Source organism: Crocodylus siamensis, chromosome 13 (assembly GCF_052110815.1).
Source record: "Crocodylus siamensis isolate JL-2025a chromosome 13, ASM5211081v1, whole genome shotgun sequence".
NCBI classification, from domain to species: Eukaryota; Metazoa; Chordata; order Crocodylia; family Crocodylidae; genus Crocodylus; species Crocodylus siamensis.
In genome coordinates, this window is record NC_143407.1 from 14,622,352 (window position 1) to 14,639,997 (window position 17,646).

At 52.2% G+C, this 17,646-nt stretch overlaps 1 protein-coding gene across 6 annotated transcripts in view; it reads left to right on the forward strand.

The window, feature by feature from the left end:
• The window catches only part of NAV1 (neuron navigator 1), a 261,593-nt gene extending 247,089 nt beyond the window's left edge, over window positions 1–14,504 (forward strand). For all 6 annotated transcript variants that reach the window (XM_090026261.1, XM_090026260.1, XM_090026259.1 and 3 more), the window contains 3 exons: window positions 425–543; window positions 1,035–1,232; window positions 3,292–14,504. In XM_090026261.1, coding sequence (XP_089882387.1) covers window positions 425–543; window positions 1,035–1,232; window positions 3,292–3,387 — 413 coding nt within the window. In that variant the 3' untranslated portion in view covers window positions 3,388–14,504. The remainder of the gene's footprint in view (window positions 1–424; window positions 544–1,034; window positions 1,233–3,291) is intronic.
• The last annotated feature ends 3,142 nt before the right edge of the window (window positions 14,505–17,646 follow it).

A 17,646-nucleotide genomic window follows, 5' to 3' on the forward strand; every position in this document is an offset into this window, starting at 1 on the left:
CCTCATTCCCCCCCCCCAACAACTCCTGTGACCCACACTGCTGTGTGAAGCAGTGGCCTCTATAGGGACAGACTGGCCAGGGTGCTCAGCCTTCCTGCTCAGAGACCAGCAAGAATCAGGAAAAAACAGCCCTGCAGCTGTGCTGGCCCTGACTGCAGCTGGGGCCAAGACTACAAGTGGGGCCAGTCAGTGCCTCTGAGGGGAACAGATTTACCAAGCTGGTATTCGTGCTGGGGCGAGTCAAGGCTGTGGTGGGACCCATTATCCCTTAGCTACTGAGCTGGCTTCTCTGAGAAAATGGAAGGCAGCTGGAATGTACCAGCGGGGTGGGGCGGTGCCTGCCACCCCAGTGACCTGCATGGACCTAGTGGATCTGTACCTCTGCTCTGCTCACAGGCTTGTCCTTGTCCATCCCCTTCTGCAGGCCCCTGCTTCTTCCTGTCCTGCCCCATTGGGATTGAAGATTTTCGGACCTGGTTTATCGACCTATGGAATAACTCTATCATCCCCTACCTGCAGGAGGGGGCAAAAGACGGGCTCAAGGTACCCCCACCCCAACATTAGCCAGAACCTCCTCTTGCCCAGCATGGGCTAAAACATGTTGCGGCCCAATTCATACTTTGTCTGGTGGGGGAATAGCTGATCAGAGCAGTTCCCATGGCTGCAAAGCCAACACTGCCTCCTAGACAAGGGCATCCAGACAGCATGATCAGCAGCAAAGCAGTCTGGGGAGGGAGGCAGTGGAAGCCCGTAGCAAAGCTGGGGTGAATGAGGAGCCCAGGGCTGAGAGAGCATGGCACTATGTGCTGGGATTGAGGAGCATGGGCAGAGGCATAGGGTGCAGGGCTGGGATAGTGGGGAGCCATGAGCTGGGCTTGAGGGACACCAGCAGAGCTGGGTGTTAGATGGTATCCCCTTCTTTCCTGCTCTAGCCCAGCTTTTGGTCCCACAGGTCCAGAGTACCATGAATATTGAACCCAGAGCACCACCAGCAGGAGAGAACCTGTTCTTCACCCTCTCTATGTCTCCTTTAGGTCCATGGCCAAAAGGCAGCCTGGGAGGACCCTGTGGAGTGGGTCCGGGACACACTGCCATGGCCATCAGCGCAGCAGGACCAGTCAAAGCTGTACCACCTGCCCCCTCCCACCATCGGGCCCCACAGCACAGTCTCCCCGCCAGAGGAGCGGTCCGTCAAAGACACCACGCCCAGCTCCTTGGACTCTGACCCCTTGGTATGGTCCACTCCCGGGGGAAACATGAGTGTGCGGGGGGCCAGGACTTGTGAGACTGTGGGGGGAAGGGACCCAGAGACGGGGCAGGGGGGTTTGCTGTGAAACTGGAGAGAAGGTCTGGGCAAAATTTTCCACCCCAACATTTTCTCAGTAAAAAGTACTGGCTTGGCAACACAGAAACATGCCTTGGATGTGCTGTTTTTTCTAAATTTTTGGTTGGAAAACATTCAGCAAAGAATTATAGCAAATGTGAGGCAGACAGCTCTGGTGTTCTCAATGCTCCGTGCTTTGATGACTTTGCACATCAACATGGCCTTAAATTTCATGTTTAAGAACGAAAAAAAAAATTAAACTCAGAATCAAAATCTTCTATTTCAACTTTCTGCGAACAAATCATTTCTATCAACTGGAGAATTATTCTTTGTTCTGGCTTTGGAGCTGTGGAAGCCATTTCTGGGTTTCTTTTAAACATTTGTTTATATTTCAAACTTCCTGATGAACCCAGAAACCCCTGCTTTGCCCAGGCCTCACTTCATGTGTGCAGTGTAGGCCAGGGCACTCACGGGAGTTATGGAGAGAAGTCTGGGCTGCCAGAGGTACTGGCAGGGTGGTGGGGAGCGTAGTCTGTCCTTCCCAGGTGTCTGCACACGGTGGCACAGATGCCCTCCAAGGAGTGACCCAGTGGGCTCAAGCCCTTGGAACCACATCGATGATGGAGGGGCAGTTTGATTGCACCCCATCATGTGCTGGCCAGCTTACAGTTCAGCTCTGGAAAGATGGCCAGGGGTCAGCACCACTTTGACTTCTTCTTTTCGTATGCTGTGCAAATTGTACCATCCAAGTGCTGAATCCCTTTGCCCATCTTCCTGGGCCTGGAAGTGGATTGGAAACCCTACAAGCCAGTGAGCAAGCAGAGTCTAGCGCTAACCCAGTGGCTGGCTGGACTGACCCTGTGTGCACAGATCTCTTGCACATCTTCTGTGATATACGCACACATGCATATGCACGCCTTGCTCACAGTCTCCCTAGTTCTGGTGACGGGAAACCAACCAGAAAGGCCCCATCAAGGAAGAAAGGTAGAGCGCTCTTGTACAGTGATGGATAGGTCTGGCAAAGAGCAGGGACTTGAAGTGACCACAAAGTGGCAGGAGGCTGGGCTGTTGTATTGAGCAGAAGATCAGCCCATGACCTGGCTTCCGTGACACCTTTAGCTTTGAGGGCAGCCAGTTGGTGAAGGCCAGTCCCAGGATCCTGCTGCCACCAGAAAGGTTAGGGAGCCACTGTGGGCCTCAGATGATCCTCATGAAAGAGCCCTCCTCACAGGTCTTTTTCCCAAGGTGGCAGAGGCATAAATGAGAAAAGTCTGAATCTCTGGGATGGACAGGGGCAGCCTGGAATGGCTCTGAGCTGACAGGGTATTTTCTTTCTGTCATACTTCATTATGAAGAATTGCCAGCCTGGCATGGCTGGAGGTCTCCCGGGAGGACCTAGGGCCACAGACTCAGACTAACTGAGGCAGCTTCTCCCCAGTTGTTTAGTTTCCTCAGTACTCATTTGAGGCAAAGAATTTTAAACGCCTGGGACAGAAGTCCCTCCCTCTGCGCTCATGCAGCAACACTGGCTCAATGCTGGTGATGTCAGGATGCCACAGTCTCTCTTGGCTCCTGGCAGCGAGGCTGGACAAGAGCTGGGTTTCAAAGGCACAGAGCAAACACTTTGGAGGAGTTGGTGCCTTTGGGTTTGCAGGCACATGCCCTGTTGCTTCCTGTCTGCAATGCTGCTGGAGTCTGCTAGGCCCAGGAATTCCCAACATAGCTACTCATCTCAGGGGTCTCAAGGTTTGGGGCCTGGCTTGGAACAGCTTTGTGCTGCTTCTTCATGGGGCTGGGGAGGATCCTGAAGCTGGGGATGCCTACGTGTCAGGAGAGCAGGACCTTGGCAGGGCTGGGGCTGGGGGGCAGGATGGGTCTAGCTTGGGGCTCTTGGTCAGGAGTGAAGGGCACTGGGCATCTCCTGCCATCAGAGCCCCTCACCAATCTGTGTCCTCTCCCCTGCACAGATGGCCATGCTGCTGAAGCTCCAGGAAGCAGCCAACTACATCGAGTCTCCAGACCGAGAGACCATGGTGGATCCCAACCTGCAGTCGACTCTGTGAGGCCCCTGGGCCGTGCCGGACTGGGAAGGGGAGGGCGTTGCTGTTGGCAGCCACTGCTCCCACGGGGTTGTTTTTCTTTTCCTTTGGTATCCCTGGAACGTGCAACCCGGGGCTGGACAGCAGAGGGGAAGCAGCACTTGGGGACTTCCCCTTAGGCACTGGGGCAGCTGGGCTCACCCCGAGAGAGCGCAAGGCTCCTGCCTCCCATCCTGACTCTGGTGGTAGGCAAATCCTGGTTTCTTTTCTTGGTTTTTCTGTCTCTATTGCAAACTCCTGGTCTTTGGGGGTGGGGAGGGAAGGATGCAGTCAGACCAGACCCCCCCAGAACCAGGCAACCTCTTCTGCAAGAAGGACCCTGCATGGTGGGGCCCCCGCCTGGGGTGGCCCAGGGGCGGGGAGGAGCATGTGTTTGCAGAACAAGAGATCTGTTTTTTTATAATAAAACACAGAAACGGGGTGGGGGGGAGCAAATCGAAGAACAAAGTCCTGGTGAACGTGTCCAAGTCGCCTGGCAGAGAGACCCAACAGGCAAAGGTGCTGCCACCAGCTCCCAACATGTCTCCCACCAGCCACCCGGCCCGGTGCAGCACATGTGAAGGCCTGCAAGGAAGAGGACTCTCCGCTCCGTCTCTGTGCGTCCCATATTTAATCTGCATGGCCGCCATTTCAACCAGGACATCCCAATAAACCCTGCTTTGGTTCTTTAATCCCCCTACCCCCTGCCTTTTATTTTGGCCGAGTTGAGGTCTCCCTCTGTCCCTCTTTGGTTCTGGTTTTTTTCTCCCCGCCTCTGCCCTGTGCCCCTGAGGCTGTGGCCTGAGGCGTTAGCCTTTCATCACGTCTGTTGCTTTGATTTTGTTCCTTTTAAATCATTTGTTTCCATAGCTGTTGGCTCCTCCATCGCAGTCACCTCTGTAACAAAACTGGTGCTCACTGGACAATCTCCAGTCACTGAACCCACCTCATGGGTTCTTACAGCTTGCATGAGACCTACCTTGGCTTTGATGGGCAGCACAGCAAACACAGGGAAGCACAACAGGCCAGGCAGGTGCCTCTCCCCCTCCCAGGCTTCACATCACTCCTCTAAAGCACAAGGTTCCTGTGGGCAGGGGCTGGATGAGGGGGACCGGGAGACACCATCACCATTTCTCCGTTGTTGGTCACCAGTGCATCAGCATTCCTGGTATCTCAAAGACCCAAGTGAGAGGCCAGTGATGTTGATGACCACCTGCTAACCTAGTATGTCTGATGGCTTCTGTTCTCCATGCCCATCCTAGGCTGGCTGAGGTAGGGAGAGTAGCAAAGATCATGGTGCCCAACACCCAGACAAGCCTGTGCTGCACTGCCCCCCACACCCACCCCCTACCCCATGCACTGCGGGGCTGGGGCCTGAGGGCAGTGGGTTGGGAGTGAGGGGCACTGGGTTGGGACTGGCCATCAATGTTTACAAATGGGTCCTGGTAGAAAAAAGGTCGAGAACCACTGATCTAGACAAGGGATCACTAGCTAATGGGCCCACAAGTAGAGTGGCATCTGCTGCTGCCCCAGCTCTGTTCCCCAGCTCAGGACTTAACCTGAGAAAGCCACAAACAGACCTTGCATTCTCCAGCCCAGAAACTGATAGGGAGTGGGAACCCTACCAAAGAAGCTGTCCTGCTTTGCCCTGTGGATGGAGTCTGTGCTGCTCTCCCTGCAAGCTGCCAGACTGAGGAAAGACCTTGAAATGAAATTATGCATCTTTACAAACAAGAGCTTGTTGTGAAAAGAGGGGAGCAATCATGGTGCTGCAAAGTTGCCTTAATACCTCCGCCGCATGGAGCAGGTGTGAGGGCGCAGCACTGTTCACAGGGCCAGCCCAGCAACCTGGTGCATATTGTCCGTGACCATACCACGTGGAATAGTAGGGGTGTGCACTAGGCCCAATCCCAAGCCCATTAGCAGTGAACAAGAGTTGACATGAGTATGCCCCAGGGAGCAGGGAGTGCATTTTTATCAATCCTCTGTTGGGCCTATGCTGTGCCTGCTGTCACTCACTCATGTCCCATTGAACGAGGAGCTCAGCCAGCAACTGGTGCTTCTCTCCTGGAAGCTGAACAGTGTCTGTGCCCCCTGCTCATCCCCACTGGAGTGCTGGGCTGGGTCCAGGTTGGACTTGGTCACCTCCTGGGAACTCCTTTTGCCCAAAGAGTGGTGTAGGGTAGACCAAGCCTTGCCATCTTCCCTAAGCACGTAGCTGCTGAATGCCTCTTGGGGCTGCATGGTTGGTTGCTGGTCACAGGAGCACGTTCCTTGCCTCTTCCCAGCCACCCTGGCCATGTTCTGCTTGGTTCTGATGTTGCTGCTGTCTGTGATCTGGCTTTCATGACCCTTCATTACCAAATTGGCTGTCTGGTTACAGGGCCTGTAGGAGCCCAGAGCCTAGATCACGCTTCATGGGGAGAGAGCTGGAAACGGGATGTTCCCTTGAGGGATCACGGATACCCACAGCATCATGGGGGTGGAACTCGTTCCCCTTGTGCCATCCACAGCCAGACCTGCAAGGTTTAGCCTGTCTTAATACCTGCAGCTCCATGGGGCCTGCAGCTCTATGTCTTTCAGCTCACAAACCTTACTGCCACACTGAAGGAGGAGGCGAGGGGCGTGTGGTAGGGAATCCTGGACAGGTGCAAGGAACAGCATAGCTCTGACCATAGCTTTCCATCTTGAAGCCTGTTAAGTAGAAATGACACTAATGCTGAAACCAATTCCACTTTGGCAGTAGAGCAGAGTGGTTAAGGGGTCGGGCTTAGAAGAATAGGCATTGTCTACTGTTACAGGGACTTCTGAGGCACCTGTCCATGCACAGCACCCTGGGGTCCATGTCCTCCAACATCACAGCAGGGAGCTCCTGGCTGACAATGGCCAGCTCTGCACTGGGGAGTGAAGGAGAAATCTGCTGGGAGACACTTATTGCACAAGCTAGTACACTGCACTGGGGAGTTGGGCTGGAACCTGGCTCTCCCCAGAGCAAGAGGCAGCTGCGAGGCCAACGTGTCCCCAAGATCCCTGGCTCCTTCACTGCTCCAGTACTCAGGAAGGAGGTGTTTCCATCTTTCTTACTGGCTGTTGCTTGGAGATAATGCCACAAAGCCCATCCTGCCTTTCTCTACCGAGTGCTATCTCAACATGCAGAGCATGGCATTCTTGCTTCTCTCTCACTTGGAGGCTGCCAGTTCTGACCAGGGCCTGGGCACAGAAGTCTCTGTCCCTGCTGCTATCAGAGCGCTTACAGCTAATACCAGAGGCCTTTTGTTGTAAGGAGAATCTGGCCCGGTGCAATATCCCACCCGCAGCTGCTGTGCTGGGGTGGGTTTCCCGCTCCAGTGTGTTCATGATACCTCTCAATGGCAGGCACTCAGCTCAGTCCTGTCCCTGTCAAAACATCCCCATTGGTGACACGTGCAACTCTGCGGTGCTCATTTCTCTGTGTGCGTGTGCGCGTGTGTAACCATAACTACCTACGTCTCAGTGATGTAGCCAACACTGGAGTCTGCCTATGCCACTGGGCAGGGAGGTGGGTGTGACTGGGGAAGAAGGGTCATTGGCTGGTTTAATGCAAGAGAACCGGGGTGATTGCCTCTGGGGTTAGCTCTAACTATTCTTGGATACCGTTTGCCTCAGTCAGATCCATTGAGATGATGGGCTCGGTTCTCAGGGGAAAGCCATTGGCACACCACTGTATTGGCCTTACTGTGGCCGGTCATGCCAACTGAGGACCTGACAGCAGGAATGAAGCATTGACAGTGGAGAGATTATGCCAGAGGCTCTTAATGACATGTCTAGAGCCAGTTTGGACAGAGATGGGGGACATCCATATGGTCCCACCAAGTCCCCCCCGCAGGTCCTATTCTGTGGGCAGTGTATTATGGGTCTCAACTGTCTCTAGTGAAGACTCTGCCCACCCTTCCCTAGACCACACACTAGCAGAGCTCCCTGTTGAAAGATCTGCCTTTGCCAAGCCTCCAGTGGACTGCCTCCAGGCAGTCCAAACTCCCTGGCATTTATGCCATCCCAGTATTTGCAAGTAGAATGGCCTCCATCTTTCTAAGCAAAGGTATTACTATTTAGTTCTCATAATTCTCCCTCAGAGTGTGAATCCCGCTTGCCCCGTTCTCATGGGAGCTGCTCTCCTCGCAGTCCTCTTTGTGATACTATTATTTTGGCAGTGCCTGCAGCCTCTGCTTGGATTTGGGCTCCTGGAAGCTGGGTGCTAGACAAAGGCAGATAGAGATGCAAGGTCTGCCTAGAATAATTTGCAACCTAAGAAAAACTGGACATTTTTCTGGAAATTGGGGCCAGCCCAGCTGCAAGGTCAAGTCCCTTTTCCCAGTATTTACACTCAGTGGGTACGTCTACACAAGATGTTTACTGCAGAGCTGACTAATTAACTCCGTAGTAAAATGTCAGCATCTATATCTGCTGTGCTATTAGGCTGAAATAAACTAATTAACTCTGCCATAGGATAGTATGTACATGTAGATGCAGGCAGCTCCCACACGGAAGCACCTCATGCCCCAGCTAGCCCCTCTGCAGCATGCTGAGCTGGGCAGAAGCAGCTCTGAGCTGGCAAACTGACTCCCCAGGACCCTCTGCCAAGTGGGACTGCCCTGCCCCAGCTTCACTGTGCTGTGGTCCCAGGCACATGTGCAAACAGATGAGGGAAGGCAGATGCTATTTCAGGGGTCTGGGCTTTAAAGGTGTTGAGGAGCTGTCACTTTTCAACCTGAAAGTTTAGGCCTTAATTTCTAGCTTGCTTTCACCATGTTCTCACCCTCCACGTTAGTGCTGCAGATTTGAAAAACGGACACATCCTACTGGAACCTCAATATCACTGTATCATGCACTGCAAATATTTCAGTCTATGCACGCGTCAGGGCTGTTCTCATCCCCCAGATATGATCATATTGCCGTAAATGGTGAATGTTACAACCATTACACTCATCAGTACCCCTGACACCATTACTGCATTGGTCAAACTCCACCTTGGTGTCATTGTTGTCTGCTGTGACACGTTCACCTGTAGAAGCACAGTTGTGTGTGGAACAGGCCTGAGCCCACACAGTTTAAGGCACCCGAAGGTGGAAAGCTGCTCAGATGCTGAAATTTTCTTTCCAATTCACATAGCTCTTTGGCATTACTGCGCAATGTAGCCACATTAACCGTTGTCTGTCATATAGTTTGCAAGTGTCAAATCTGCTGTACAGACATGATAAATAGCACGTGCCTGGCAGCACTGTCATCACCAGATGTCACTGCTAATGCAGCAGTCACTCCTTGGGACATGTATACAGTACTAAGTTGCGTGTGTCCCACTGTGCAGCTATAAAACAGGTTGTCCCTGACACCAAGCACAAGTGTCAAAGCCTCCAGCGTCCCAGAGCAGAACACAGGAATACCGTTGAGACGAGGCTGGCCCAGCTCTATGACTTGGGCTGCCATAGTGGGGATGGGGAGTGTGGAGCAGGAGGCCCGCAGTGGAGGACTTGGGGACACTCGCAGAGCTATGTGTGAGGAGCCCTGGGCTGGGATCGCAGGAAGCCGTGGGTTGGGGCTGAAGGCAGCACTGTGGCCAGGGGAAAGCCCAGGACTGGAATTTAAGTAGGCTGTGGGCTGGGATTAAGGGCATGAGCAAAGCTAGGGGCAGAAATAAAGACTTGAGGCTTTCCAGGAATGGGGAACATGGCAGCCTGGAGCTGGGAGCACTGATGGAGCTGGGGGAGGAAGCCAGGTCAGGAGCATGGCACATGACACTCATGTAGCACTGACCTGTACTATGGGTCAGCCCATGCATTTTCAGTCCCAGCTCCTGGTGGATGAGGTCCTATCCAGTATTGGGCACCTTATAGTACCCCCGGGGGAAGGAAGGGTGCAGACAAAGGGGAAGGGGCTTGTCCACCCCAGGCTCACAGCTTCGTGTCAAATCCACGTGGGATTTTACAAGAGTGATCTGATTTACCAGCACCTGGACAGCCCAGCCTGTCTGAGTAGCAGTGGGTGCAGGATGCAGTGGGCTGTCAGGAAGATGTATGGAGAAGGAGGGTTACACCGTGACCAGCTGGGGGCTGCTGCTGTTGGATACTGTAGATCACTGCTTCTCAAAGTGGTGGTCCACAGATCAGTGCCAGTCCGCAAGCCACCGGTCACCGGTCAGCAGTGAGTTGCCAGGAAAGAAAGAAATGTATTTTCAGAAGCATAACATTGATATGTCATAGCGCCACAGTCCATACGTTCCAACACTCCAGGTGACGTCACGTCGTGCGAGGTGAGGAAAGAGAAGGAAACAGCCAGTCGCGCATTTGTGTAGCGCTGTTACATGCAGTTGCTGCCACTGGCTGAACCGGGCCCCGGTCTCTGGCCCACTGGAAAAAAATTGCCGGGCCACCACATCAGACAGTTTGAGAAGCACTGCTGTAGATGACTGGAATTAGCTTTGTTAGGACCACCCTTTTTGGCCCAGGGCAGCTGCTGGTGCTATGGCAGCCCCTGAGCTTCAGGGAGAAAAGTATCCCTGGGGTTTGCTCCATTCCACGTGGTTAGGGGCCAGAACACCATGGGGTTGGGGTAGGAGCCACAACAAAGCAGACCAAGCTCCTCGTGGGGGATCTAACTAGCCAGGCACTGGTGATGGTGGCTATGTAGAGAATCCACAATCCAGCATCTCCCATCCTGGCAGTAGTGAGAGAGCATGTAAATGTGTAGTGCTGGGCAGCCCAGCTGGCACCGTGCTGGAGGCCCATGCTAATGAGCTTCATGTGCGCGTCCCAGGGCAGCACCCACTTGGGCACAAGCACTCTGTAGCCCTGTCCCTCTGCAGCCCAGAAGGCAGGTCTGGCAGGGAGACATCACATGTCGCCATCTGGCATTTTCATGCATCCTGTGTGCTGGGGCTTCCTGCCCCATGCACAGCTCTACTGCTGTTCTTGATGGCTCTGCCTGGGCTGGAGTGACCAGGCACTCAAGGCCAAGAATGGTTTCCCAACCCCAAACCGAAGATGGGCCTAGACCAGCCTCTGGAACTGTGGGGCGGAGGGGTACGGAGGGATCATCATTCAAACCCTAGCAGGTGGTACTTCTGCTCCTGGAGACCCAGGCCCAAGGAGAAATGCATTAAACCAGCCAAACCATCAGGCAGGGACCCTGCCATGCACACTGGAGGCAACTTCCCCATCCACACTCACCTCAGGGCCAGCCCTGCTCCCTGCTGCCCTGTCTTTTATCGGTTTGCTTTGTATCCCCATCCCCACTGAGCTCCTGGCTCCAGACGACCCAGGTGATTTGCACAGGGCTTTCCCCGCACTGGACTGGACGCTGGCGTTTCTGGTTTGCCTTTTCTTCTGTTCGCTGTAGGCTAAGGACATGCTGTAAATAGATCTGTAACCGAATGATGGAGTGAGTTGGATGGGGCCCAGCCCCAGTGTCTGTCCCTTTTTGTACTGTATGTGAGTAACTGTGCTGTGCTGACTTATTTTCCTGATTGTAAGAGACACCTGCCCAGCAGTTGCTATAGGTCAGTAGCAAGGGGAGGGGGACAGACGCCCTGCCCACCAGGACACAGGGATGCCCCTCCACCCCCTCTCACCCTCTTGCATGGGCTGCTCCTCATTTGTTCAAAGCCTGCCCCACTGGTACTGCCGGTGCTGCAGGGAGGGGGAAGCCCGCATCCTGCATGAAGCACAGCCCAGCCACATGGCAAAGTAGTCCTGGGACCAATGGGGCAGCACAGGGAAGGGAGAGGCAGGGTCACAGTGGCTCGATGCTAAGACTTGCTCCCCGAGCTAGATGGCTCAGGGGGCAAAGCTCCAACTGCTAAGAAACCAAGGCTGGGAGTTTAAAGGGTAGGTAAGAGCATGACTCCCACTGAACTGGATCTGGGCACCAAACTCTCTCAGTCTCCCTTAACCATCCTCCCTTACATCAGCAGTGGCTTCCTTCCAATTCAGTGCCCTGCCCAAGTGCCCTTGGAGCAGTGGCTTTGCTTCTGTACCCCAGGCACAAAGGATGGGCAGGAGGTTGGGGCAGAATCAAAACCTCCCAGACTCAAGCCCTGCCTCATGCCCTCTGTGCCATCTGCCTGCCATTCAGCCCTCCAGCTGGGCACACCCCTGCCCTTTCCACCCCTCCCCAGGGCATCACCCTGAGATGTTACAGGAAGGCCATTTGTGAGGGGAGGGGATGCCCCCGTTTTGTGGGGCCGGCCAAATGATCCAAGATAGCTGCTTGGTCATGCTGAACTAGCCAGGGCTGAGACTCTGGAGGCACTTGGAGTCCTAGATCCTCTTGCCCTGTAGCAAGGGCGAGCTGGATTCCCCATTGCCCCTGGCATGCTACGGGGGGGAGCTGCCCAGGCACTTTCAGACACTGCAGGCCTGGGCTCTCCGCTCAAGGGCTGAGACTTTGCATTTCCTGTGGGCACCCTATACTTTGGGCCAAGGAGATGTGATAAATCCTTCCCGGTTTAGGGGCTCTGCCTGCCTGCCTGCCAGGAAAATGGCTTTAGACTGGGTCAAAAGGCTCAGAGATCCAAAGCAAAGAAACCAGGTGAAACTGGCCAGGAAAAAGCATTGTGTAACGGGCACCACAAACCCAAGGAATAATGTTTTTGTCCAGGGTTGCAATTAAGACCCCTCCCCACAGGGAGCCTGCTCTCACCGCCCATCTCCCCAGACATTAGTCACCTAGTGAGAGCTTCCCAAAGGACTCATTTCTGCTTCTCATCCTTTGCCCATCTGAGAGCTCAGTTGTCTTAATTAACTGTCACTGAATGGACAAGACCTGGTTGGCCATGGTAGGTGGCAAAGCACCCACCAAGTGCAAGGAGACTCTGACTGAACTGGGCTGGAGAACAGCAAGGTGAACAGAGCAGTGGAATGGGTTCTGTGGGCTGAATCCTGCCCCATCCCTCCTCCAGGCACACATCTGGTGTAACTGCCCTGGGTCTGGTTCCCCTCCCTCTTACCTTGCTGTCAAGGGCACTAGCAGTATGTGTGACTGGGTGCAAGAGATGGGAGGTGAGCCCTGCAGTCTGGGCCCAGCCTTATTCACCTTTACAGATGTGAGCTTGTTCATGCCAGTGCACAGCTGGCCAATTCATTGGTGCTAAGCAGCCTGGTGTATTGGGCATGAGGTCTCCATAGGGCCATGGCATTTCTGGGAGTACCTTGGAGCACTATTGTCATACAGTTCTGCAGAACGTCACCTCTCCCCACAGCATGTCGCTAAGCCAGATGCCCAGCTGGGACACAGCTGTGCTGCTCCATGGAGTCTCCCCAAGTTGTTCTGACACAGAGTTTGCCCCACTCTACATTGCAGTCATGTCCCCTTAGCTCCAGTTTGCCGGCCCTGGTTGGCTCCAGTTTGCCAACCCAACCTTGGCTAGTGACAGCCCCTGCCCCTGAGAGCTCACCAGGGAAAAGAAACCCAGCTGTGGTTCCTATCACCCCTAGATGAAGGTCATCCACCATGGGGCCTGCTATTCTGAGGTGCTGTCATGGCTCGAGCCCTATCTGGGCACTGCAATGAGAGCAAACATCCCTCCCCAAGCTCAAGGGGCTAACCTGAACAAACTCTCTCCAAGGGGCAGAGTGTGACAGGGCAGCAAGCACCAGCAGAGCAGAGCTGCTGGGCCTTGGCATGGGTGTGAGTGCAGGCCCCTTCACACCTGTTTGACCAGTGCAGCCCCAATGACTTCAGTGGATTCCCCCGATTTACACTGGGACAAGTGAGAGGGGAATCCGGATTCTACGACCCGCTGAGCAGGATTATACAAGCCTGTGCCCGAGGGGCCTGGACTCAATGACCCAGGGTGTCCCGTCCAACCCTACTTTCCTAGGTCCATGAAAATACTTCTGCTTTGTGCCTGGGGATGAGAGCAGGGGTCAGAGTGGAAGGAGCCACTGCTGATATACGTAGGGCTGAATGAGAGGGAAGTGAACACGTCTTGCCACTGTATATGATAGGCCTCAGTGAGGAGAGGCTCTGAGTTGGGGAGGCCACAGTACTAGTGATATTTTCCTAGCTAGCTCTTCAGACAGGATAAGTAGGTGCATCTGGGCGCTGCTGGAGCTTTGCCCATGGTTGCCAAGAAGGGAAAGATGGGCAGGCAAAGAGAACTAGGCCAGGTGAGGCTTTGGAACTATCCTAATTTCAACCCCTGCTGTGCAAAAAAACCTGGGGATTGTGGGACTCCTACCCATCCGTCCATGAGAAATCCAAAGGGAGAAGCTGCCTGTATCCTTGTGGCTCCTTGAGGAGTCCTGGTGCTAAGAAACCACAGAATGCAAGGCTGGTGGAAAGCTGACAATTGCACTAACTCATCCAACCATTGGCAAACCCAACATCCCCTCCCCACCACCCCTGCCAAAGATGTTGATTGACCCTTTCTTGTGCTCCCCACCAAGAGCCTTGGCTTGGGGACACCAGGTCAGGGGCTGAATCTGGGATTCCTTCCAAAGTCTCACCTCTCTTTGGCCCATTAGCTACTGCTGACTGGTGGCCCAAACCTGATGATTTTAGCTTTTTTCTATTAAATGCAAACCACTTTTTTTTATTAAATGAAAGCTGAAATGGATGAATTCCTGTTTTAGATGAGCTGTGTAACTGACTGGGTTCTGTGTTTCTTAACTGCATGGTATTCCTTTCAAGGGGTTTTATAGCACTTTTTAAATTTCTCTTGAGATTTTGGTCCCAATTTCTACTGCTCTCTCCTGTCTTTCTTTGCTTCCTCCTTTTCTTCTCAAAAAGATTCTTTGTAAACTTGCTCCATTTTATACCTGATGTAGACAAAACAAAACCATGAATCAGACACTGTACATAGCTGCGGGAACAATCATGGGAAATGAACGTGATCTGGACTCTTTCCAAGATGAATCATTTTTACTTATGTTTAAAAATAATAAAAAGCATAAAACAGAAGCCAGAAAAAGGTTTTAATAATAATACCAATAATAGGCACCAGGTAAAGTACAACCCTGCACCAACTCATCTCTGGTTGTCCAAGCCGCCCGCACCAAACGGCATGTCTCTGAGGGTCGTCTGTCTAACACCGTTGGAATTTCAATAAAGTTATCTCCTGTACTGTTTGTCTGTTGGTCCTGTGTGTTCTGGAAAGCCTGGAGCTGCCTTCAAGTGCCTCCAACCACCTGTTAACCAAGAAAGCGGCTCTGACTTCTGACTTGCTTGCTAATTGATTTTGTGTTGTAACAGTGTGCATACACATGGTCATGTGTGTATATGTGTGCGCACATCCCTCTACAGGGCATAGTCCCATCTGTCCAGCTCTGTGTCATGGCGGCTACAAACAGACATTGCCTCTGTGCCGCCATAAAAATGTATTATGGTGGTACAAAGTGAAAGCAAACTGACATCTGTGTCCTTTGTTGCACCGCGAGCACCCAAATTTGTGGCCACAACAAAAGTAGTATTACTTTGTGCCACTATTTTGTGGTGCACGGCTGTTTCTTTTAAGGCAGGAGAGCATGGGCAGCCCAGAGTAATTCATGCCCCCAGCCACCACGGGCACCCCAGCCACTCCCAGGGTTTCAGGAGCCCAATCCTGCACACCCCGCAGGGAATGCTCAGGGCATGCAGTTACCGAGCCCAACCCTGCAGGACAACGAGGTGACACCTGCTTTACCCAGTGAAGCAGATCAGCTGTGCCAGGACACATCATGGCACAGGATATCCATTTCATTTTGGGATGTCTGCTGGTAGCTAGATAGTGCTGAGAGAAAAATGCCAATTATTTTTTTGCATGAAATTTCTATAAAAAAAATCCATATTTCTGTGGGTGTCATTTTTTCACCATGTAAAGGTTTAATGAAAACAGAAATGGAATTGTTTGCTTTTGAAAACTTTTAATTTTAAAATATATGTGATCAGTTTTCAGTTAAAATATTTGCCTTTCAGAAGTGCAAATCACACCCATCTCTCTCTCTCTCTCAACAAAATTTCCATGAGCTTTTGGTCAAGGGAAAATGCACATTTCTGAACCCAAGTGAATTTTTGTAATGTTTTTCTATAACTTCGAAAGCCCTTTTTCCAGCAAAAGAAAATCAAATCATTCTAGCAAGGCCCTGTGATGCCACCACTCAAAAGCCATTTTAGTTAGCAGGGAAGGGACTGTAATGCTTGGCACAAGCAGTTCTGGGTTCTAGTCCAACTGTTGCTGTCATAGTTTAAGTAGCTACAACATGCCAGCCAGAGGTAGGTAGTAGGGCTGTGTGAAACGGCACCGTTCTGGTTTGACGGAGCAGTCTTTCATCTCGGATTTCATTCTGAGTCTAAACAGCTGTTCTGTTCTGTTCGAGTGAAACAGGAAGGCAATCTAGCACGGGGGTCAGGGAAGCTGCCCACCTGGGCTGCCTCGCCGCCCCCTACCGGATCTTGTGCTGGGGATGGGAAGTCAGCCTAGGTGGACTGACTTCCCATCCCCAGCCTCTGGTCAAAACATCTCGACTTTTGTGTCGATTTTGCTGTCTCAACCTTGAAATTGGTCGAAACAATGTCGAAACGTAATGGCTGGCAAAATTTCGCACAGCCCTAGTGGGTAGCAGTTGGATAGCCAAAGGAGTTGTTGCATTATATTAGCTAAACAACATAACTACACAACTAAAGCCTAGCAATGTCATGGCTATGGCGAGGGCCTTATGTATTTCTTGCATCTGTGTGGTTAAAGGATGCTTTCTAGTAATATCCAGCAACACCTCATTTTTATGTTAGTCATTTCCCTGGATTTTTGTTCATCATTGCCTTTTCCAGCTGAGCTGTGTGTGACCCACTGGGCTCTGCATGAACATGTGAGGTCATAGCCATGTGCTACATGTCCAGGTTGCTAGTATCTTGATGGCTAGGTTGCTTTTGTAAGACCTAGTACTGCTAGGGCTAATGGGACGCATTCATTTTGCCCTTGTTATCTTGGCTCCCATCCCACAGACAAGCAGGAAGTTAGTGTGGCCATGGTTCTGGAATAAATGGTGGTGTTTTGTCACAAAATCATCCCCACCCACTAGCCTTGCTATCTGCTTACACAGGACTGAGTGGCGACAAGGTGTCTCTACACAGTTTCTGTTAATTCCTCGTGGTGTGATTCTGCACCTCTTCAGCTGTTCATCTGGCTCCTGTGTGAAATGGTGCTTCGGCGTAATATGAAGTAATCCTTAGAGATCTTCTGTGTATCTTAGACCATGCTTGGTTAGCCCTGGGACTCTACCATCAGCAGCAGTATCCCGGGATATGTCGATATCCCCTTTTCTCTGAGGCTGTCAAGGCCTTGGCAAATATTCATGAAACATGCCATGCCTTGGAGAAGACAGGAAATCATTTCCTTCACACACGGTATCAGACACGATCTTTGTATGTCACACGACTGAAAAGTAACACAACGAATTGGTTGGATCTGTTCACTTACAAGCCTTTGCACCAGTCAGGCTGTCTGGGACAATTAACTAATAAGATCGCAAGGCAAACAAGGGCCTCGGGATTTGCTGCTGGCCCTCTGCTGAGAGCAGCAGGTCCAGAGGGGCTTGTGCACCGAGATGGGACTGCAGTGCAGCGGCATGTGACTGGGAGTGCGCGTAATATTATATGCCCTGTGTTGGAGCTGGCTGAACACCACCCACAATGTTCATGCAGGAAATTGTCAGTGAGCTCATTAAGGAATGAACTCTGCTGGCTTTCTGGTATCAGCAATATTTCATCTACCCCAAGCTAAATACTGATTTTGGTTTCTTAACTGTATTTGACCCTCTGGGTGATGCATTTTAATACAATCTCTGCTCTTTCTGACATGGGGAGATAAGGGCCCCAGAAGGAGAAGATCCCAATCTGAAATGTGGCACAGCCACAGCCTGAAAGCAGGAGTCCTAGCAAAGAAACCCCCATGTCCACAGCCCTCAGGAAATCAGGCAGATTAACCTCCCGTTAGTGAAAACACGGGGCTAGTTTCTCCAAAGGAATCAGCTCTCAGCAGCACCAGCTGAAATGAAGGATGGGTGCGTGAGGAGTTACAAAGATTTAGTTAAGATTCTGAGGCCTAAATCCTATTGATTTCACAAAATCATAGAGAAGAAGGGCTGGAAGTGACCTCCAGGGATCATCTAGTCCAACCCCCATGTTTGAATCAGGATCACCCCTATCCAAGCCATCCTTGCCTAACCTATCCCTGTTACACAATCAACCCTGTCAGCACAACTCCAGGCATAATGCCCAAAGACACCAAAGCAT